This window comes from Haliotis rubra, unplaced genomic scaffold (assembly GCF_003918875.1).
Source record: "Haliotis rubra isolate DU_JTF1 unplaced genomic scaffold, ASM391887v1 Scf2342, whole genome shotgun sequence".
Lineage (NCBI taxonomy): Eukaryota > Metazoa > Mollusca > Gastropoda > Lepetellida > Haliotidae > Haliotis > Haliotis rubra.
The window spans coordinates 1-24084 of record NW_025766384.1 but is presented as its reverse complement, the minus strand read 5'-3'; the positions used below and the strand labels follow the sequence as shown (position 1 = coordinate 24084).

The window sequence follows — 24084 nt, the reverse complement described above, 5'->3', positions numbered from 1 at the left end:
TCGAGGGTTTGAGTTAATTAATGCACGTGGTTAATTCAACGCCTCTAGATGTATCGTCAAAAAACACGAATCTACGGTGTGTGTATGTGACAACTATACTTCCATGGTTTAGCCTAGGTCGAGTAAGGTGGGTGAGTGTTATTAGACGCTACATCACAGTAACGAGCAATTTGCTAGTAATTAACAGTGGTATCTTTGACTGACCGTCTCCTCTCAAGCGCCGCTGATGATCGCTAATTTGTTGATTGATGCTCGTCCGAGGGATGACAATCAAAAAGAGGGGAGGAGGGAGTCTCAGCAGCTGACAAAACACACGCTCAGCGAAATACTCGTCAACGACGTATTTCCAAAATTCGTACAATTAACCCAGACAAGTGTTTATAAAATACTACATATCTTCGTTGCAATGATTTCTTCAGTGTAATTATATGTGATCGAAGATATCGCTCTCCCACGAACCGCGGCTCTCGAGGTATGTGGAAATTATGTAATTCCACAAGCCCTGTATCCGAGTGGACTTGGTATCGGGTCACCTGTTCTCCCCACCCACACACTCCCCATGATCATGCCGGACTTCGGGTATCGGGTTACGTTACCTATTGTCTTAACTAACTGGGGTCAGTCGATTAGAGACAGCGACGAGAAGATCACAATGGGATTTCTTAACATGTCTTGGTTGAGTTTGGTGAGTCTATGGTGGACTACCAGCAGTGTCCTGGGGTTACCCCAAGATGCTCTTTGATGGATGGAGGGGAACTGTGGTGCTACGCTGGCACCCGAGACCTCTCAACGGAGGACCGTACCCCTGGTCCTAAGGATAACAGGCGAGAGGTGGGACCGGGAGTTTTCTGTCAGTGGTCACAGCTATCCTAACCTGGGATTCATAGACCTTAAAACAGCGCCGTGACCTGTGGGGAGATTGCGAGACCCTCCTGGGTCACGATACAGATTAACGGCGAACCGTCCCGAGGTGAGTTATGCAAACATAATTATAATATATAATGTTTTACAGATTAAAAGTACTATGCAGCAGAGAGAGAGTTTGAGGATTATTTATTCATTTTATTATTTATTTATTCATTTTATTATTTACTTATTTATTTATTCATTTATTTCGTGTTTTTCGCAGATTCTTGCTAGCCCACCGTTGACGTCGGAACCGCGACAACCGTCATCAAAACCGTCACATCTACGACAACTAGCACCACCACCACTACTCCTCTATTCACAGGTATTGTTATTAGATATCCCATTAGTTTTGTATTGAAACCGATCGTATTTTACTTATTTTGTTGTATTTCTAACTTCTTTTCTTAATGTTCTTTGTTTCTCTATTGTTAGACGACGCTGGATCGGACCTACCAACCTTTGGATACATCACATACTTACCTCGACAAGCGATATAGCTCTTAGTTGACAGTAAGTAAACTCGCATTTCATTCTCTGTCTCTGTGTGTGTGTGTGTGTGTGTGTGTGTGTGTGTGTGTGTGTGTGTGTGTGTGTGTGTGTGTGTGTGTGTGTGTGTGTGTGTGTGTGATTGGATGAGAGAGAGATACTTCAGATACTCATTATTGCACGGATTCAGATTCTTTCTCCATTTCAGGTGTTAATAGATCAACGAAGCACCTTCTATCACTTCTGCAGTACTGTTGCTATAAACCTCTCTACTACTACTACTACTACTTCTACTACTACTACTACTACTACTACTACTACTACTACTACTACTACTACTACTACTACTACTACTACTACTCCTGCTGCTGACCCTGTTTCTACTATGACGGTTTCACACATCGTCGCGTCGAGTGCTGTGTTTACTATCGGCGATGATAGAGCTTCGTCGAGAACGGGTGTTAACGACACGGTGGTAGTGTGGAATTTATTCGTTGTAATTTTCGTTATTTTGGGTGTGATTTGTGTGATCTTGATATGTATGTGTGGTGTCATGTGTAGATTTCAGAGAAGGTCTAATTACATTCATATGCGAAGTGTTTTACCTTCTTCTATCGAACTGCAACATCTCGTCAACAGGGGTGGTACCGGGTTTATATCTAATAATGATTGCTTTGAATCGGAGGGAGATGAAGAAAATACTTTGTACGAAGAAGTAATTAGATAACATATTATCAAACGACCCCTAATTTCTTTTCCCTTTCTACTCGGTTTCCAGATTTGAAAGTTATGTGGTACCCCCTTGTTGGCGTGCTGAGCGGAGGATGGCTAATTTTTACCCTCGTCATCGGGGTTGTGTGCAGGCATCGACTACGACGTCTCTCTAGACGGTGTTGTCGACGTGGTGCACGTCAGCGTTTTGTGCCGACATCGAGCTCATCGGCTCCCCGGTGCCAGAGCGTGCCCAATCCCCTGCCTATGCTGATGATGCCTTCTCTATTGAACACTCTCACTTGGAATAGAGCATATAATATCTTACTTTTTTCCCCTCACCAGAACTGATTTCCTATTTGGAAGACGTACTCCTCTGCATCGTGGGAGCGGCGGTGTATTCTTTGAGGATGTGGATCTACCGCGGATTGGATTGGATTAGAAGATGGAGACTTCACGTCGCGGTAGATCCACCTCTCCCCACCAGACGAACACGACATCGTCGCACTGCTGGAGAGGACCGTCCCCAAAGACTCCGCCGTTCTACACGACAGAGTGTACCACCGATCCGTCTGTCGTATTATTAATCTATCATCAGTATTCATGTATGTATGTGTGTGTGTGTGTGTGTGTGTGTGTGTGTGTGTGTGTGTGTGTGTATTCGTGTGTGTGTGAGAGAGAGAGAGATATATCATTCGTGTATAATTATGCGGTGTGTGTGTGTGTATGAATGTAACAAAATGTTAGTAATAATAATAATATCCCTCCCTGGTGCATAATATCTTTAATCTGTACAACAATAATAATAATAGTAATAATAATAAATGTGAATTCTTACCTTCAGACGTTGTTGTTGTTGTTGAATATATATGGTTACACGTCCTGTATTAGTATCGCTTACATTAGACGAATACACACCGTCACCGTTCATTATTGTCTACGACTGCCCTGTATATCTACAGATCATCGCGAGCGATGCGATGCTGTATTGTATCTACCCACTCTGATAGCTGCTCCTTTAATTTGTTCAGATTTTGTTTTTCCACCCATATTGTTAAAGGATGATTCGTTTCCTTTTCTCTCTGTCTTGAATTCCTGTATGAATGACAACTATTCATCTTGTAAGCGTTATTGATATAGTTCGAATTGTTCAATGCTTCGTTGTTCAACTGCGACTTATGCAGTGTTTTCTCGTTGCCCTTCGTGGTGTTGTTCGGCACTGCAAAAAATATAATAAATAAATTACAAATACATAAATACATTTGTATTAATTATTCCCGTGTGATATCCCTGATAGCGTTGTGACTAATATACCACGTGATATTATTGCATTCGTTATGGGTGTACTTACCTCTCGTCTTGTGTGTTACGTATTTCTTGATCATCGTCTCTTGATACCGTATGTGTAGTATGATGAATGACGACAAATTCAACTTCTTCATTGAGATAGCGAGCGTGTTGATCTCGGTGATATTCAGTGTCCACTTCATTATACGTTTTGAAACCACAATTCCTGCACTTATGAGTTGTTTTTTTCGCACTGGTTGATGAATCTACTCTGCGGTATTGCAAAGGACGTAACGTTATAAAGTCATCGAACGTGACAAACCACGGTTTATCTAACCAGTCATCTTCTGAGGATGAATCGTCTTGGGTAGTCGATGATATTTTATCCGATTGGTGCTGTGTCTTCTCCTTATAGTTTTCGTTCGACATGATCAACGATATATGTAAGGTTTTGATTTGTTTTTCGATCATCGAGTCCGCTGTAGTCTGTATTTTATTAAATACTTTCTTAGACACGTAAATATTCATCTAGTCCAAAAACTAATGATTACACGAAACTGGGGATTGGTATCTCGTGTGCTAGCAAGGTTCTCCACTCGACGATTACCATTGGATGGAGAACAACGAACTCAATACAATAGACTCTGAGAGATGGGTGTTTGGATTATCCAGGTGGGGATGTGTTTGTCTTCGTTACTCGGTTTACTACTGTGTTTGTCGTTCACCAAGTGTAGCGCTGTTTGTATTTAGTAAATACTACTCTCAACTCGCGATTGTTCTTTAGAAATGTAGCTAATGACGATTCGAGTTGAAGTGGGGAATGTTAACTCGTGCGTGAGGTGTGACAAGAGAAAACAATGTGTTTGTAATTAACCGCGTGTATGAAATTGGTCCTTAAAGCTTCAGCGGGAGTAATGTTACTGTTTACATTGTTGTATGGATTTGTAGGCGTGGGGGTTTATAAGACGTGATTAGCTCGGTACTCTTCCTCCGAATTATTCTTACGGTGATATTCGTACAGTCATGAACAACCACAATATCCACCCCAGCGACATTTTTTTCGTATGTTTGACAGAGGGCTCATTTCCTCAAACGTTTATCTAAGTTCATTAGTGGATACATATCTACTAACGGGATTAGATATAGCTCTCGACGAGGAAAACGCGAGAGTTATAGACGGTATCCACAGATTTGGTGTATCGATGTCTGCCGCACGACCAGTTGGACGCGCCAAATGGCATGAAACGGTAGATACACTACTAAAGTCTACCAACGACCCTTGTGCCCCTGTGACACCGCCCGTTGGACGCGCCAAATGGCGTGAAACGGTAGATATACTTCTAAGGTCTACGAGCCACCCTCGTGCCCTGTGTGACACCCCCGTTGGTCGAGCCAAATGGAGGGAGGGGGTAAAAAGCCTCTTTGCTGCCTGTTCCAAGACTCCTAGAAGTATATCAGCAGCTTTTAATCCCGACCCTGTGATGGGGTGTGTAGCACCTTCACCCCCGGAACGACGAAGCCGCAACCAAATGGATAGAGTTGTGGGACGAGTGGCAGCGGAGCGGACCCGATGGCAAGGTCCTAGCATAGGACACGGGAAACGATTATGCTAAAAAGTACGTATTATCTTCCAATATTTTAGTTATTCATCTAATAACATAATATTGCTGCTCGATTCATCTAACATAACGTCTCACACGCACACACACCCACAGCAAACGAAACTTCTCACATTGTGTATTGATAAAATATGTCTTACCTCATCTTTTTTCCTGTGTCCCATTCTCCATGTTTTGTGATTTTGATGAGCGCTCACTCCCGTAGTCCTCGTAATCGTTTTGTTTTTTCCCTGCAATCTGGTTAGGATACGTGTGTATAGGGCAGTGTTTCGGTTGATGGCTTTGAGGGAACCCATGCATGATAAGACCTTTGAACATGTTTTTCTTTTTTCCTTACAGAGACCCAGCGATGAAGACCCTGTTGCTTGGCGTTCCTGACGCGTTGAAAAGTTACAAAGCATACTTCGATGTCTCAAATTTTATTTTTTAAAAAAATAAATACACTTCCTAAAAGTTCCGTTCGTTGGTTGTTGTTGAATAGTTGTGTAAATGTATTCACTCGAGAATATTAGGAGCTTTGGTTGATATGTACAGTGTCTAATGGCGTTAGCGGAATAATGTCAGTGTATTGTCTCCGATACACACACACACACGCACACAAAAAATTCTTGTACATGTACATGGTGGTTAGTCCGTGTAGTGCACTCTCTTACACGTGCATGAGTGAATCTTTGAAGATACTTTTTCTTCACGACACACTTTCCGCTATGCGTCAGAAAACGATGGTACGCGTATTTCAGTTTGGTGTTGCAATACACACAAGTAAATAGTCCTTGGTAATCTTCACCGTTTGCGTCCACTGGTAGCAGACCAGAACACGCATCACACAGGTAGGCCATTTTAAACTAAAGTGTAAGCGCTCTAGAATGGCGTTGGTGCGCGCGTAACACTCCTCGGCGAGATATTCAAACTCATATGACTCTGCTCTATATAGCTACTTAACCGACACTATCATTCACATTTAATTGTCGTTTTCAAGTTCTACAGTTTGGATGTTCTGTTCATACTATAAGAGCACGTGTATATCTAATTAATTAACTGCGGTCTCATTAGAATACTTTTAGCTATGACTCGATATCGGACGTCTGTGTACTTTTCTCGATAGTTTCCCGGGGCAGGTGATTGACATAAGCGACGATGTGTTTATTGTACGTCCGGTCATCTGTGTACTTTTCTCGCTAGCTTCCCGGGACAGATGTTTACCCTACGCGGTGAGGTGTTTAATTAGTGGGCGACGGTCGCTCGCCGCGGCAGAGCTCGCTAATTGGGGTACCTCTTTTTATCGAAAAATTTAACATAGGAATCCCCATTCAAAATTACTGGATAGCGGCTAATACATAACTACTCGCCTGTTATAGGATTCACTGGTTTGCTGAAATAAAATGACTTCCAAAGCTGTGACAGCAAGCCCACGCTGTTTCCATGCTTTCAAAACACACATGGCATGGCATCAGTCAGCTATTTTATGTTTCCAGTTCTAGCTAAGTCACGCAGCCGTACTGTACATGTATTAGAAATTATTTCCGTACCTATACTTTCGACACATAACAGCTGCGTTGCATGGATTGGGGAATCCACAACTCACACGCCTCTCACGACCAAGGGTGCACAACTCTTGCCGCCCTATGTGAAAGCCGTGCATAGGCGAGACGTGTGTCGGTAAAACACCCCGTGGATGTCAACGTGCATGTGTAGCTACACACATAGGGAACCCTGCATTGACGATATCTGATATCAACGACACTTTACATCATACACGTATAATTTGCATTCTTTGCTTCACAAATTGCTTTGTTTATGTTAAGCTTTTGTTGATCTTGCGTATATTTTCCTTTGTTTATTTTATTTACTTCCATTTATTTAGTTTTTGGGGTTATCGGGGCTGGGTGTAAGTAAAACAAAACCAAACACACCGGCCTTAAGATATAGTGTTTTGAACTCCCACTATATCACCAATGTAGGAACATACTTATAAAATCCTTCTTTGCTCAATGTGTATGTTTTTAGGTATTTTGTTGGGGCTATTGGGCTTGGGTGTAAGTAAAAGCAAAACCAAACACACCGGCCATTAGATAGGGTTTAGAACTCCCACTATAATATCAATTTAGGAACATACTCATCAAATCCTTCTTTGCTCAATGTATAGGTTTTACAGGCAGCCTCCTTGATCAACGGCATTTGCCTCACCTTTGAGTTTGATGGGTACCTCGGTATTGCTACCCTCTGTGTACTTACTGTCGGGCAAAGAAGTTATTGCTAAGGCTGAATTTTTAATTATGATCAGTCTAACCCATCATTCACACCATACCTGTTATCACAAAAACGCATTCTTTCTTACTGATATACTGCTGAAATAAATAGCATTGTTTTGTTATCACTGTTTTCAAGTTTTCTTTTGGGGTATTTGGATGGCCCTGAAAAGGGCCTTTGGACCACAGAAATGTGGAGCGAAGGCGAGACAAAGAGAGCTTATGCCTTCTTTGGCTTGGTTGCCTTCTTCTTGGGGGTCTTGACCTTCTTGGGTTTGGCCGCTGCCTTCTTAGGGGTCTTTGCCTTCTTTGGCTTGGCTGCAGCCTTCACCTTCTTTGGTGACTTGGCGGCCTTCTTAGCGGCTGTCTTAGGTTTCTTGGCAGCAGCTGGCTTCTTGACTTTCTTGGGAGATTTGGCAGCCTTCTTTGGCTTGGCAGCTGGCTTAGCCTTCTTGGGGTTTTCAGCTTTCTTTACCTCGCCAAGACGGAAGGACCCAGCAGCTCCAGTTCCCTTTGATTGCTTCAGTGCGCCGTTATTGACTCCATTTTTCAAAGCAGTCTTGATGCGAGCATTGATGGCGACCTGGTTGTCACCAACTTTGTAGTTGGCCAGGATGTATTTCAGAACAGCCTGTCGGGAAGAACCACCCTTTCCTTCAAGGATGAAATAGCTTTCTTGATCATCTCCAAATAAGTAGGATGTGCAGCAACCTTCTTCGGCTTGGCAGCAGCCTTCTTCTTGGGAGTCTTGACAGCAGCGGGGCAGCAGCAACATCAGCCATAATGGTAGGTTTGAGTGTAGAAAGTCACGTCAGCTACAAACGAAGCACAGAGAGCGAATGCCTCTCCCCGACAGCCAGCCCGGGTGATACTACTGAGGCGCGGACGTCGGAGGAGACACCCTGCTTGTTGTGGCTGATGGTTGCAAGCTTGGGGAGCGCGTGTGCTTTCTCGCGCATTTGTATCTTAATAATCACTTCTTAATCGGGGAAAGTTTCCAATGTAAGTACATGATTGGATGCAAAAAACATTTGGCTACATGTCTGTTACAATAACAACAACCACAGGTGAATGTTGAAGCCACACGGGCTATTTTCAATGAAGCCATCGCGTCTAAAATGCAGACATCGCTTGTTTCAAAAGCACATTTCGAGCCTTTAGACACAAATTCAATCGTTTCAAATGTTACATGTCGTTTCTCAAGATATCTAACTATGAAAGTAAACCACAACACCCCTCGTTACTGCCTCTGATAAGCTAAAACAAGCGCCCAAACAAAGGCAATGAAGCACGTTTCTCTGGCAAGTTCGCCATTTTGCGACAGAAAACATTTGACACTATTACTGAACACATGATTTGGGGCACTACATTTTCAGTTGAAATTTGCTTTGTCTCATAAGTACTAAGTAACTTGGATGTTTCTCTCAAGAAACAGTGTGCTAAGACGCGAATCCCGGGACACAAGCGGGTCGCGAACGCCCATGTGTAGAGTAAAATGTAGTACATAGGTTCAGATACCAGCAGTCGCGATTGTCACAGATTAAATATTTTTGCCTGCCACGATTAACCCGACTTTCTTGGCATCACGACAGTATGGGCCTTCCTCGTTTTGATGTTAATTTTATTCGAAAAACAACATATAGGCTACTACATGCATGGTTTTTATTGGGGGGACGAAAACTGAATGTTTCAGGCGAGCGGGGGCGAACGAGTGTGTCCTTTCTCGTGGCAGATGCGCATAGAAACAGTGTTGACGTGTATCACAAGTGCCAGACTTCATTCGTGTAAAGATATAGCCAAATCAAGAAACACATCATTGTGTACACCCACTGAAAACGCGAGAAAGCTGTTTCATGGCAGTTTCCCTTCCCCCCATTACCCTGTGTGTATATGTAGGTAAAGTTTGCCGCTGACATCTGTCTACGGCCATACCACGTTGAAAACACCGGTTCTCGTCCGATCACCGAAGTTAAGCAACGTCGGGCCCGGATAGTACTTGGATGGGTGACCGCCTGGGAACACCGGGTGCAGTAGACATTTCCATTTTTATTTTTTATTTTTTAGCTTTTTTATATTTGGTTGAATTTCCACCCAAAGGTACATGTGTCTCATTGACATCGGAAAGTGACGATACATTATATTTCTTTTCGAATGGGCCCACTCCTGCATGCCTGGATATAGTTGTGAACGATTTGTTCTTACACACTTACCTACGTAGGACTTTTCAGTTATGCTTGTGACCATTTTCACTTGTCAGTTCACCCGATTACTCATCATCTACTCTGAAGGCATGTACTTAGTATGTTTCATTCGCCACATAAAAGTGTGTGTGTGCACCGACCATCAAACGTGTTATTTACGATCTTACTTTCGTATATTAAAGGGTACATATATCACATCACAATGTTGTTTGCATCAAGTCTCGGCGCACAACCCTTTGCCTGTGCAGAGTAGATAATAAGGAAAAGGTACATCGTATTGAACGCCTGTTATAGGATTCACTGGTTTGCTGAAATAAAATGACTTCCAAAGCTGTGACAGCAAGCCCACGCTGTTTCCATGCTTTCAAAACACACATGGCATGGCATCAGTCAGCTATTTTATGTTTCCAGTTCTAGCTAAGTCACGCAGCCGTACTGTACATGTATTAGAAATTATTTCCGTACCTATACTTTCGACACATAACAGCTGCGTTGCATGGATTGGGAATCCACAACTCACACGCCTCTCACGACCAAGGGTGCACAACTCTTGCCGCCCTATGTGAAAAGCCGTGCATAGGCGAGACGTGTGTCGGTAAAACACCCCGTGGATGTCAACGTGCATGTGTAGCTACACACATAGGGAACCCTGCATTGACGATATCTGATATCAACGACACTTTACATCATACACGTATAATTTGCATTCTTTGCTTCACAAATTGCTTTGTTTATGTTAAGCTTTTGTTGATCTTGCGTATATTTTCCTTTGTTTATTTTATTTACTTCCATTTATTTAGTTTTTTTGGGGTTATCGGGGCTGGGTGTAAGTAAAAACAAAACCAAACACACCGGCCTTAAGATATAGTGTTTTGAACTCCCACTATATCACCAATGTAGGAACATACTTATAAAATCCTTCTTTGCTCAATGTGTATGTTTTTAGGTATTTTGTTGGGGCTATTGGGCTTGGGTGTAAGTAAAAGCAAAACCAAACACACCGGCCATTAGATAGGGTTTAGAACTCCCACTATAATATCAATTTAGGAACATACTCATCAAATCCTTCTTTGCTCAATGTATAGGTTTTTACAGGCAGCCTCCTTGATCAACGGCATTTGCCTCACCTTTGAGTTTGATGGGTACCTCGGTATTGCTACCCTCTCTGTGTACTTACTGTCGGGCAAAGAAGTTATTGCTAAGGCTGAATTTTTAATTATGATCAGTCTAACCCATCATTCACACCATACCTGTTATCACAAAAACGCATTCTTTCTTACTGATATACTGCTGAAATAAATAGCATTGTTTTGTTATCACTGTTTTCAAGTTTTCTTTTGGGGTATTTGGATGGCCCTGAAAAGGGCCTTTGGACCACAGAAATGTGGAGCGAAGGCGAGACAAAGAGAGCTTATGCCTTCTTTGGCTTGGTTGCCTTCTTCTTGGGGGTCTTGACCTTCTTGGGTTTGGCCGCTGCCTTCTTAGGGGTCTTTGCCTTCTTTGGCTTGGCTGCAGCCTTCACCTTCTTTGGTGACTTGGCGGCCTTCTTAGCGGCTGTCTTAGGTTTCTTGGCAGCAGCTGGCTTCTTGACTTTCTTGGGAGATTTGGCAGCCTTCTTTGGCTTGGCAGCTGGCTTAGCCTTCTTGGGTTTTTCAGCTTTCTTTACCTCGCCAAGACGGAAGGACCCAGCAGCTCCAGTTCCCTTTGATTGCTTCAGTGCGCCGTTATTGACTCCATTTTTCAAAGCAGTCTTGATGCGAGCATTGATGGCGACCTGGTTGTCACCAACTTTGTAGTTGGCCAGGATGTATTTCAGAACAGCCTGTCGGGAAGAACCACCCCTTTCCTTCAAGGATGAAATAGCTTTCTTGATCATCTCCAAATAAGTAGGATGTGCAGCAACCTTCTTCGGCTTGGCAGCAGCCTTCTTCTTGGGAGTCTTGACAGCAGCGGGGGCAGCAGCAACATCAGCCATAATGGTAGGTTTGAGTGTAGAAAGTCACGTCAGCTACAAACGAAGCACAGAGAGCGAATGCCTCTCCCCGACAGCCAGCCCGGGTGATACTACTGAGGCGCGGACGTCGGAGGAGACACCCTGCTTGTTGTGGCTGATGGTTGCAAGCTTGGGAGCGCGTGTGCTTTCTCGCGCATTTGTATCTTAATAATCACTTCTTAATCGGGGAAAGTTTCCAATGTAAGTACATGATTGGATGCAAAAAAACATTTGGCTACATGTCTGTTACAATAACAACAACCACAGGTGAATGTTGAAGCCACACGGGCTATTTTCAATGAAGCCATCGCGTCTAAAATGCAGACATCGCTTGTTTCAAAAAGCACATTTCGAGCCTTTAGACACAAATTCAATCGTTTCAAATGTTACATGTCGTTTCTCAAGATATCTAACTATGAAAGTAAACCACAACACCCCTCGTTACTGCCTCTGATAAGCTAAAACAAGCGCCCAAACAAAGGCAATGAAGCACGTTTCTCTGGCAAGTTCGCCATTTTGCGACAGAAAACATTTGACACTATTACTGAACACATGATTTGGGGCACTACATTTTCAGTTGAAATTTGCTTTGTCTCATAAGTACTAAGTAACTTGGATGTTTCTCTCAAGAAACAGTGTGCTAAGACGCGAATCCCGGGACACAAGCGGGTCGCGAACGCCCATGTGTAGAGTAAAATGTAGTACATAGGTTCAGATACCAGCAGTCGCGATCGTCACAGATTAAATATTTTTGCCTGCCACGATTAACCCGTGCATGTGTAGCTACACACATAGGGAACCCTGCATTGACGATATCTGATATCAACGACACTTTACATCATACACGTATAATTTGCATTCTTTGCTTCACAAATTGCTTTGTTTATGTTAAGCTTTTGTTGATCTTGAACCCTGCATTGACGATATCTGATATCAACGACACTTTACATCATACACGTATAATTTGCATTCTTTGCTTCACAAATTGCTTTGTTTATGTTAAGCTTTTGTTGATCTTGCGTATATTTTCCTTTGTTTATTTTATTTACTTCCATTTATTTAGTTTTTTGGGGTTATCGGGGCTGGGTGTAAGTAAAAACAAAACCAAACACACCGGCCTTAAGATATAGTGTTTTGAACTCCCACTATATCACCAATGTAGGAACATACTTATAAAATCCTTCTTTGCTCAATGTGTATGTTTTAGGTATTTTGTTGGGGCTATTGGGCTTGGGTGTAAGTAAAAGCAAAACCAAACACACCGGCCATTAGATAGGGTTTAGAACTCCCACTATAATATCAATTTAGGAACATACTCATCAAATCCTTCTTTGCTCAATGTATAGGTTTTACAGGCAGCCTCCTTGATCAACGGCATTTGCCTCACCTTTGAGTTTGATGGGTACCTCGGTATTGCTACCCTCTCTGTGTACTTACTGTCGGGCAAAGAAGTTATTGCTAAGGCTGAATTTTTAATTATGATCAGTCTAACCCATCATTCACACCATACCTGTTATCACAAAAACGCATTCTTTCTTACTGATATACCGCTGAAATAAATAGCATTGTTTTGTTATCACTGTTTTCAAGTTTTCTTTGGGGGTTTTTGGATGGCCCTGAAAAGGGCCTTTGGACCACAGAAATGTGGAGCGAAGGCGAGACAAAGAGAGCTTATGCCTTCTTTGGCTTGGTTGCCTTCTTCTTGGGGGTCTTGACCTTCTTGGGTTTGGCCGCTGCCTTCTTAGGGGTCTTTGCCTTCTTTGGCTTGGCTGCAGCCTTCACCTTCTTTGGTGACTTGGCGGCCTTCTTAGCGGCTGTCTTAGGTTTCTTGGCAGCAGCTGGCTTCTTGACTTTCTTGGGAGATTTGGCAGCCTTCTTTGGCTTGGCAGCTGGCTTAGCCTTCTTGGGTTTTTCAGCTTTCTTTACCTCGCCAAGACGGAAGGACCCAGCAGCTCCAGTTCCCTTTGATTGCTTCAGTGCGCCGTTATTGACTCCATTTTTCAAAGCAGTCTTGATGCGAGCATTGATGGCGACCTGGTTGTCACCAACTTTGTAGTTGGCCAGGATGTATTTCAGAACAGCCTGTCGGGAAGAACCACCCCTTTCCTTCAAGGATGAAATAGCTTTCTTGATCATCTCCAAATAAGTAGGATGTGCAGCAACCTTCTTCGGCTTGGCAGCAGCCTTCTTCTTGGGAGTCTTGACAGCAGCGGGGGCAGCAGCAACATCAGCCATAATGGTAGGTTTGAGTGTAGAAAGTCACGTCAGCTACAAACGAAGCACAGAGAGCGAATGCCTCTCCCCGACAGCCAGCCCGGGTGATACTACTGAGGCGCGGACGTCGGAGGAGACACCCTGCTTGTTGTGGCTGATGGTTGCAAGCTTGGGAGCGCGTGTGCTTTCTCGTGCATTTGTATCTTAATAATCACTTCTTAATCGGGGAAAGTTTCCAATGTAAGTACATGATTGGATGCAAAAAACATTTGGCTACATGTCTGTTACAATAACAACAACCACAGGTGAATGTTGAAGCCACACGGGCTATTTTCAATGAAGCCATCGCGTCTAAAATGCAGACATCGCTTGTTTCAAAAGCACATTTCGAGCCTTTAGACACAAATTCAATCGTTTCAAATGTTACATGTCGTTTCTCAAGATATCTAACTATGAAAGTAAACCACAACACCCCTCGTTACTGCCTCTGATAAGCTAAAACAAGCGCCCAAACAAAGGCAATGAAGCACGTTTCTCTGGCAAGTTGGCCATTTTGCGACAGAAAACATTTGACACTATTACTGAACACATGATTTGGGGCACTACATTTTCAGTTGAAATTTGCTTTGTCTCATAAGTACTAAGTAACTTGGATGTTTCTCTCAAGAAACAGTGTGCTAAGACGCGAATCCCGGGACACAAGCGGGTCGCGAACGCCCATGTGTAGAGTAAAATGTAGTACATAGGTTCAGATACCAGCAGTCGCGATCGTCACAGATTAAATATTTTGCCTGCCACGATTAACCCGACTTTCTTGGCATCACGACAGTATGGGCCTTCCTCGTTTTGATGTTAATTTTATTCGAAAAACAACATATAGGCTACTACATGCATGGTTTTATTGGGGGACGAAAACTGAATGTTTCAGGCGAGCGGGGCGAACGAGTGTGTCCTTTCTCGTGGCAGATGCGCATAGAAACAGTGTTGACGTGTATCACAAGTGCCAGACTTCATTCGTGTAAAGATATAGCCAAATCAAGAAACACATCATTGTGTACACCCACTGAAAACGCGAGAAAGCTGTTTCATGGCAGTTTCCCTTCCCCCCATTACCCTGTGTGTATATGTAGGTAAAGTTTGCCGCTGACATCTGTCTACGGCCATACCACGTTGAAAACACCGGTTCTCGTCCGATCACCGAAGTTAAGCAACGTCGGGCCCGGATAGTACTTGGATGGGTGACCGCCTGGGAACACCGGGTGCAGTAGACATTTCCATTTTTATTTTTTATTTTTTACCATTTTTATATTTGGTTGAATTTCCACCCAAAGGTACATGTGTCTCATTGACATCGGAAAGTGACGATACATTATATTTCTTTTCGAATGGGCCCACTCCTGCATGCCTGGATATAGTTGTGAACGATTTGTTCTTACACACTTACCTACGTAGGACTTTTCAGTTATGCTTGTGACCATTTTCACTTGTCAGTTCACCCGACTACTCATCATCTACTCTGAAGGCATGTACTTAGTATGTTTCATTCGCCACATAAAAGTGTGTGTGTGCACCGACCATCAAACGTGTTATTTACGATCTTACTTTCGTATATTAAAGGGTACATATATCACATCACAATGTTGTTTTGCATCAAGTCTCGGCGCACAACCCTTTGCCTGTGCAGAGTAGATAATAAGGAAAAGGTACATCGTATTGAACGCCTGTTATAGGATTCACTGGTTTGCTGAAATAAAATGACTTCCAAAGCTGTGACAGCAAGCCCACGCTGTTTCCATGCTTTCAAAACACACATGGCATGGCATCAGTCAGCTATTTTATGTTTCCAGTTCTAGCTAAGTCACGCAGCCGTACTGTACATGTATTAGAAATTATTTCCGTACCTATACTTTCGACACATAACAGCTGCGTTGCATGGATTGGGGAATCCACAACTCACACGCCTCTCACGACCAAGGGTGCACAACTCTTGCCGCCCTATGTGAAAAGCCGTGCATAGGCGAGACGTGTGTCGGTAAAACACCCCGTGGATGTCAACGTGCATGTGTAGCTACACACATAGGGAACCCTGCATTGACGATATCTGATATCAACGACACTTTACATCATACACGTATAATTTGCATTCTTTGCTTCACAAATTGCTTTGTTTATGTTAAGCTTTTGTTGATCTTGCGTATATTTTCCTTTGTTTATTTGATTTACTTCCATTTATTTAGTTTTTTGGGGTTATCGGGGCTGGGTGTAAGTAAAAACAAAACCAAACACACCGGCCTTAAGATATAGTGTTTTGAACTCCCACTATATCACCAATGTAGGAACATACTTATAAAAATCCTTCTTTGCTCAATGTGTATGTTTTAGGTATTTTGTTGGGGCTATTGGGCTTGGGTGTAAGTAAAAGCAAAACCAAACACACCGGCCATTAGATAGGGTTTAGAACTCCCACTATAATATCAATTTAGGAACATACTCATCAAATCCTTCTTTGCTCAATGTATAGGTTTTTACAGGCAGCCTCCTTGATCAACGGCATTTGCCTCACCTTTGAGTTTGATGGGTACCTCGGTATTGCTACCCTCTCTGTGTACTTACTGTCGGGCAAAGAAGTTATTGCTAAGGCTGAATTTTTAATTATGATCAGTCTAACCCATCATTCACACCATACCTGTTATCACAAAAACGCATTCTTTCTTACTGATATACTGCTGAAATAAATAGCATTGTTTTGTTATCACTGTTTTCAAGTTTTCTTTTGGGGTATTTGGATGGCCCTGAAAAGGGCCTTTGGACCACAGAAATGTGGAGCGAAGGCGAGACAAAGAGAGCTTATGCCTTCTTTGGCTTGGTTGCCTTCTTCTTGGGGGTCTTGACCTTCTTGGGTTTGGCCGCTGCCTTCTTAGGGGTCTTTGCCTTCTTTGGCTTGGCTGCAGCCTTCACCTTCTTTGGTGACTTGGCGGCCTTCTTAGCGGCTGTCTTAGGTTTCTTGGCAGCAGCTGGCTTCTTGACTTTCTTGGGAGATTTGGCAGCCTTCTTTGGCTTGGCAGCTGGCTTAGCCTTCTTGGGGTTTTCAGCTTTCTTTACCTCGCCAAGACGGAAGGACCCAGCAGCTCCAGTTCCCTTTGATTGCTTCAGTGCGCCGTTATTGACTCCATTTTCAAAGCAGTCTTGATGCGAGCATTGATGGCGACCTGGTTGTCACCAACTTTGTAGTTGGCCAGGATGTATTTCAGAACAGCCTGTCGGGAAGAACCACCCTTTCCTTCAAGGATGAAATAGCTTTCTTGATCATCTCCAAATAAGTAGGATGTGCAGCAACCTTCTTCGGCTTGGCAGCAGCCTTCTTCTTGGGAGTCTTGACAGCAGCGGGGCAGCAGCAACATCAGCCATAATGGTAGGTTTGAGTGTAGAAAGTCACGTCAGCTACAAACGAAGCACAGAGAGCGAATGCCTCTCCCCGACAGCCAGCCCGGGTGATACTACTGAGGCGCGGACGTCGGAGGAGACACCCTGCTTGTTGTGGCTGATGGTTGCAAGCTTGGGAGCGCGTGTGCTTTCTCGTGCATTTGTATCTTAATAATCACTTCTTAATCGGGGAAAGTTTCCAATGTAAGTACATGATTGGATGCAAAAAACATTTGGCTACATGTCTGTTACAATAACAACAACCACAGGTGAATGTTGAAGCCACACGGGCTATTTTCAATGAAGCCATCGCGTCTAAAATGCAGACATCGCTTGTTTCAAAAAGCACATTTCGAGCCTTTAGACACAAATTCAATCGTTTCAAATGTTACATGTCGTTTCTCAAGATATCTAACTATGAAAGTAAAACCACAACACCCCTCGTTACTGCCTCTGATAAGCTAAAACAAGCGCCCAAACAAAGGCAATGAAGCACGTTTCTCTGGCAAGTTGGCCATTTTGCGACAGAAAACATTTGACACTATTATTACTGAACACATGATTTGGGGCACTACATTTTCAGTTGAAATTTGCTTTGTCTCATAAGTACTAAGTAACTTGATGTTTCTCTCAAGAAACAGTGTGCTAAGACGCGAATCCTGACACAAAGCGGGTCGCGAACGCCCATGTGTAGAGTAAAATGTAGTACATAGGTTCAGATACCAGCAGTCGCGATCGTCACAGATTAAATATTTTGCCTGCCACGATTAACCTGACTTTCTTGGCATCACGATAGTATGGGCCTCTCTCGTTTTGATGTTAATTTTATTCGAAAACAAACATATAGGCTACTACATGCATGGTTTTTATTGGGTGGACGAAAACTGAATGAATTTCAGGCGAGCAGGGGCGAACGAATGTGTCCTTTCTCGTGGCAGATGCGCATAGAAACAGTGTTGACGTGTATCACAAGTGCCAGACTTCATTCGTGTAAAGATATAGCCAAATCAAGAAACACATCATTGTGTACACCCACTGAAAACGCGAGAAAGCTGTTTCATGGCAGTTTCTCCCCATTACCCTGTGTGTATATGTAGGTAAAGTTTGCCGCTGACATCTGTCTACGGCCATACCACGTTGAAAACACCGGTTCTCGTCCGATCACCGAAATTAAGCAACGTCGGGCCCGGATAGTACTTGGATGGGTGACCGCCTGGGGAACACCGGGTGCAGTAGACATTTCCATTTTATTTTTATTTTTAGCTTTTTATATTTGGTTGAATTTCCACCCAAAGGTACATGTGTCTCATTGACATCGGAAAGTGACGATACATTATATTTCTTTTCGAATGGGCCCACTCCTGCATGCCTGGATATAGTTGTGAACGATTTGTTCTTACACACTTACCTACGTAGGACTTTTGGCTTGAATATATTGGGCGGCCAGTCAGGCTGAGAAGGAGATGAATGTTGCTGCGTGGTATTTGGTGGAAATGCTTCGTGTAATTGCTTAATCGTTTGTTTGTTGCAGCTGGCAGTGTGAATATGCGGTTTATGTCTTCACGGGTGTTGCAGTGAGCGCATAATCCGTCCGGAGTGTCTGTTTTGTTTGTGGGTGCTGTGCAGTTTGGTTATGATGCCTGTGATTAATCTGGTAATTGCCCTGTCGATGATTTTGATGTTGTGAATATGTGGAATTTTTCTATTGGGGATTTGATAAATGGATGCGACCCAGGTTGATTTGTTTGTGTTGATGTTGTGTTGAAAGTTGGTATTTGATATGTTTGTTTTAATGAGTTTTTAATTTCTGATTTGGATGTGTGGGAAGTTGAGGTTTGGCGATGTGTGGGATGTGGCGAGTTTGGCTGCTGTGTCGGCGGTGGTGACATTTCCTGTGATGTTTGGAGTGACTGGGTATCCATGTGAATGTGATGTTTTTTGAATAATTATATTGTGAATTAGGTCTGGGCGCGATTTAGAATGCATGTTGTGAAGTTGTTTGATAGAATTGAGTGAATCGGATAGTATAAGGAAGTTTGTTTGGGGAAGGGAGGGTATTAGGTGTAATGCAGTGAGAAATGGCAGTGAGTTCGGCAGTGTTTATTGTGGTATAGTTGGTATAGTGAAAATTTGTTGTGATGGGAGGGGTTTGTTGAACGTGAATGCCTAGGCCTGTGGGTTTGTTAGAGCTGACTGATGCATCTGTATATATGTGTGTGTGATTGGGGTAGGTTGTATTTAAGTAGTTGTTTGTGATATTAGTTATGGTGGATTGACGGGTGTTTTTTAGGTAGTTGTTTGAGGATTGTGTCAAGGGACATGTCTGTGATGGGAGGGGGTTTGTCGTGAATGTAGCTTGTAATGGGAGGTGTGTGTTGTAAGGTGTTTAGCTGTTGTGCATGTAGCAGACTGTATAGGTGGGTAAGGCATGATGTTTTTAAGTGGGTTTTGATTTGAATTTTTGAGTGTAGATTTTTTAATGTTATTATATTTGTTTGTGATTAATTTAAATGTTGGCTTGTGTTGGGCCCCAGCCCAGTAAGTGAGTGTGGTTTGGCTTATTCTTGTGTGATTGAAGAGGTGCCTGTGAGAAGAAGTAGTGTGTTAAGAGAGGTACCACCGCGCCGAGGGCTAGTTTAAGGGCTTTGAATTGGATGGAATTCAAGTTTTTTGAAGATTATCAGCGGAGGAGGTAGTGGAGAACCGGTGCGGCGTAGTCCAACTCGATAATATGAGAGTTTTGTATATATTAATGAGGGTATGTTTGTCGGCACCCCTAATTTGTGCCAAGCTGATGGCTCGCATTAAGTTGAGATCTTTTGACATGAACTGACCAAGCTATTAATATGGGGTGTCCATGTCATGTGGTGGTCGAAAGTTACCCTCTAGAAATTTGGGCTTTTTGAATCTCAATTTCTTGGTTGTTTAAGTGTAGCTTGGGGTATAATTTTGCATATGCTGTCGTTTGAATAATATGCCCACGGTTTTTTAACGCTGATGTGGAACCCCATTTTGGGGCCCAATTTTGAATGGAATTTAGCATTTTCTTTTGAATTTTGAGTGATGCCTGTTTAACTGAGGTTGAGGGAAGTCCAAAATGAAATATCGTCTGCGAATTTGGCTGTAGTGATTTTGCGGCCATTTATCTGGGAAAATGCCGTTAATCATAAAGTTGAATAAAGTTGGGGATAATATGCTCCCCTGTGGGGTTCCATTTTCTAGAGGATATGGGTCCGAGATGGTGTTGTGGAGATTTGATTGTTATTTGTCTATCGTTTAAAAAAGAGAGTGAATGAAATTTAGTATTCGACCGTGTAAGGCATGTTTTTGAAGTTTTTGTAGAAGGCCGTTATGCCAAAACCACAGTCGAATGCCTTGCTGAAGTCAATGAAAATGGCCATAGTGTATTGTTTCTGAGCTTGTGCTACTTTTTAACATCTTGTTCTAAAATGTAAAATGTGGCTCCAAAGTTTGTCGATTTGGGAGTAAAGCCGCCTGGTCCTCCCAAGCAAGTTGTTGGTTAGAATAAGGTGTTTGAGCCTGTTGTTTATAATTGTTTCTCTGGGGGTTTTACAGAGGTGGGAGGCAAGCGAGATGGGTCGGTGTTTTTAATCAGGCTCTGTCTCTTGGTTTTCCCTGGTTTGGAGGATTGCACCACTCTGGCTTTTTCCAGCTGTTGGGGATAGTCTCCTGGAGGGTCCAGATATGGTTGAAGAGGGTGAGTGTGAGGTTAAGCATGTTGGGAGGTAGTTTATTTAGTATTGTGTAAGTGATGGTATCTGACCTGGGGCCTGAGGCTGTTTGTTTGTTTTGGAGTGCAGATTTGAGTTCATGTATGTGTGATTATTTTATTTATGGGTTTGTCTGTGTGGGGCTGTAAGTGTAGGGGTGGTTTTAATAGTGTTTTGGAAGGTGGGTGGGTAGTTGGTGGAGCCAAGCTTGTAGCTTATAGAGAAGGGCAGCAAATGTATTTGCTTTGTGTCTTTGTTTCAGTGGGTTGGTCCGGAAAGTTAGGTGAAATGGTTTTTGGAAATGCCCTTTTATGGCTTTTAAATTTATTCCACAAGGTCCGTGGTCTTCTTTGATGAGATTGCCTGAGGGGTGGAAATACCAGAAATTTCTCCAATGGGTGATTTTGCTGCCTTGATAATTTGTTTGGTTTTGTTACGTAGTTGTTTAGCTAAATGTAATTTTGGAGCGGTCCCTTTGATTGATTTAGGGCCTTTTTCTAGCCTGTCTTACATGTTTATAATTTCACATGGCTCCACCACGGGGACTGCTTTTGTGCGGGTTGGGCCGAAAAAAGTAGGGATGCATTTGTCTGTGATATTTAGAATTATGTTTGTAAGATTGCCGTTAAATGTGCTTATGCTGCCGGGGCTGTAGATGGCTGAGGTATTAACTCTTCTTGCTTTGCATAGCTAATGTGTTTTGAATTTTTCTTCCCAGGTCTGCTTTGTTAGATGCTTGTATCTGGTTTCTGTGGGTATGGGGGAGTGGTGGTTGCACGGGTGGGAATGTGTGAGGTAATGGGTGATTTTGATGGGGCAGTGGTCGCCCCAGGTGTCGGTGTGTACCCCAGATACAAGCTTGTGTGTTAGGGGTTGGGGTGGTGGAATGTGGAGGTCTATGGCTGTAAGTGTTTGAAGGTGGGAGAGGGGTAACGGGTGGTTTAATTGTCATTTAGGCAAGTTAGGGGAATGCCGGTTCAGCCAGCCGTGAGGCGGGTACCGTTATCAGTGTAGTCTTGTGCCCCACAGTGGGTGATGTGCGTTAAAGTCTCCGAGCAAAATGGTGCCGGGGAGCTATGAATCAGACAGTGTTTCCAAATCTTGGGGCATTTTGATAGCAGGGCCGTGACGTTACCACCGTGGGATTTCTTTGTTATTTGAATAGTGTTGATACAGCCAGGACTCTAGGAATGGCTACGGAACCTGCAAAATGGAAGTCAGCTTAACTTCTCTTGCGATAATGCCCACCGCCGGGGCCTGGGTGATTATGTGGCTGAGGTCTATCTTCCGAATGAAACAGCCCGGTATTTTGAAGGCGTTTCTTTGCGATAATCTAGCTTCTTGCAGAGCCATAATGTCGGGGCACTTTGTTAAGCGGGCGATGAGCGTTTCTTGAGCCCGCCCATGCGCTCGGAGACCGTTGCAATTCCACTGCATAAGCGCCATGGTTACCGTAATTGAAATAAGAGCAGCCAAATGCCATGGCGTAAAGCAATGAATCTAAAGAAAAGTAGGTTTGCGCTTTAGTGGTTTAGTGATTGGTGTTTAAAAAGGGTTTTTGATGGCTATGAGAAGACTGGCTAGACTTTGCGGTATAGTTTGGATTTGTGTGCTAGTGAATGTAGTTTTTTTGCTGTGTGGGTTTGTCCAGCGAGTGTGGCCAGCGATGATAAATTCCACTAACTTGTTTTAGGTTATGGCTGAGTTTTTGTGGCGGAGGTTAGTGAGGATTTTGGGCTGGTGATGTGTTTTATTAAGCGGGGTTGTGTTTCTTTGTTTGTGGGAAGTGGATTGGTGGCTTGGGTTGTGGAGGGGCTTTGGGGTGGGGAGGTTGTGGTTTGGATGGGGTGTAGCTTTGGGGCGTGTTTGTTTTGGGTGGGGCAGTTGGGATGGGTGTAGAGAGGGGTTGTTTGGGCGAGGGGGCCGAAAGGATTGGGGTGGGTATGGTTTGGGTGGGTTGCGGAGCGAGGAGGTTTGGTGGTTTTCGTTGGGGGCGGGTGTTTGAGTGTAGAAAGTCACGTCAGCTACAAACGAAGCACAGAGCGAATGCCTCCCTTCGACAGCCAGCCCGGGTGATACTACTGAGGCGCGGACGTCGGAGGAGACACCCTGCTTGTTGTGGAAGGCTGATAGCCGTGCCCGGGGAGCGTGCTTTCTCGTGCATTTGTATCTTAATAATCACTCTTAATCGGGGAAAGTTTCCAATGGGCAATAATACGATTGGATGCAAAAAACATTGGCTGTTCGAGCCACATAATAACATTAACCACAGGTGAATGTTGCCAGCTTTCACCGGGCTATTTTCGCCTGTTACCGCGTCTAAAATGCAGTGACATCGCTTGTCGCGCTATTTCTGAGCCTTTAGACACAAATTCAATTCCAAAATGTTACATGTCGTTTCTCAAGATATCTAACTATGAAAGTAAACCACAACACCCTCGTTACTGCCCTTGATAAGCTTTAAAACAAGCGCCTCAAACAAAGGCAATGAAGCACGTTTCTCTAAGTAAGTTCGCCATTTTGCGCCAGAAAACATTTGACACTATTATTGAACACATGATTTAAAGTAATCCATTTTCAGTTGAAATTTGCTTTGTCTCATAAGTACTATAACTTGATGTTTCTCTCAAGAAACAGTGTAAGCAGACGCGAATCCTGGACATATGCGGGTCGTGCGAACGCCCATGTAGAGAGTAAAATGTAGCATTACAGGTTCAGATACCAGCAGTCGCGATCGTCACAGATTAAATATTTTGCCCGCCACGATTAACCTGACTTTCTTGGCATCACGACAGTATGGGCCTCCTCGTTTTGATCTTTAATTTTATTCGAAACAACATATAGGCTACTACATGCATGGTTTTATTGGGGGACGAAAACTGAATGTTTGCGGGCGAGCAGGGGCGAACGAGCTGTGTCCTTTCTCGTGGCAGATGCATAGAAACAGTGTTGACGTGTATCACAAGTGCCAGACTTCATTCGTGTAAAGATATACACAAATCAAGAAAACACATCATTGTGTGCACCCACCGAAAACGCGAGAAAGCTGTTTCATGGCAGTTTCCCTTCCCCATTACCCTGTGTGTATATATGTAGGTAAAGTTTGCTGCTGACATCCGTCTACGGCCATACCACGTTGAAAACACCGGTTTCGTCCGATCACCGAAGCTACAAACGTCGCACCCGGATAGTACTCTTGGATGGGTGACCATATATAGATATAGTTGTGAACGATTTGTTCTTACACACTTACCTAATGTG

The 24084-nt window shown here is 43.4% G+C and overlaps 3 protein-coding genes, 3 non-coding genes and 1 pseudogene across 6 annotated transcripts; 3 read left to right on the top strand and 4 right to left on the bottom strand.

The window, feature by feature from the left end:
- Positions 1-7261: 7261 nt before the first annotated feature.
- On the bottom strand, positions 7262-8145 carry LOC124278299 (histone H1-delta-like). The gene is given in 3 exon segments (XM_046714023.1): positions 7262-7912; positions 7915-8017; positions 8020-8145. Coding segments are annotated over 3 exon segments (558 nt in total). The 5' UTR covers positions 8044-8145; the 3' UTR covers positions 7262-7481.
- A 1034-nt stretch (positions 8146-9179) lies between these two features.
- On the top strand, positions 9180-9298 carry LOC124278303. The gene has a single exon (XR_006899052.1). It is a non-coding gene; the product is annotated as a 5S ribosomal RNA (ribosomal RNA).
- Positions 9299-10467: 1169 nt separating this feature from the next.
- LOC124278298 (histone H1-delta-like) lies at positions 10468-11539 on the bottom strand. Its single transcript, XM_046714022.1, has one exon. It carries the CDS (start codon positions 11435-11437, stop codon positions 10874-10876), a length of 564 nt encoding a protein of 187 aa, XP_046569978.1. The 5' UTR covers positions 11438-11539; the 3' UTR covers positions 10468-10873.
- Positions 11540-13087: 1548 nt separating this feature from the next.
- LOC124278296 (histone H1-delta-like) lies at positions 13088-13792 on the bottom strand. Its single transcript, XM_046714021.1, has one exon. The coding sequence runs from the start codon at positions 13688-13690 to the stop codon at positions 13127-13129; it is 564 nt and encodes a 187-aa protein (XP_046569977.1). The 5' UTR covers positions 13691-13792; the 3' UTR covers positions 13088-13126.
- Positions 13793-14821: 1029 nt separating this feature from the next.
- Positions 14822-14940, top strand: LOC124278302. The gene has a single exon (XR_006899051.1). It is a non-coding gene; the product is annotated as a 5S ribosomal RNA (ribosomal RNA).
- A 1170-nt stretch (positions 14941-16110) lies between these two features.
- Positions 16111-17179, bottom strand: LOC124278295 (annotated as a pseudogene).
- Positions 17180-18211: 1032 nt separating this feature from the next.
- LOC124278305 lies at positions 18212-18331 on the top strand. Its single transcript, XR_006899054.1, has one exon. It is a non-coding gene; the product is annotated as a 5S ribosomal RNA (ribosomal RNA).
- The last annotated feature ends 5753 nt before the right edge of the window (positions 18332-24084 follow it).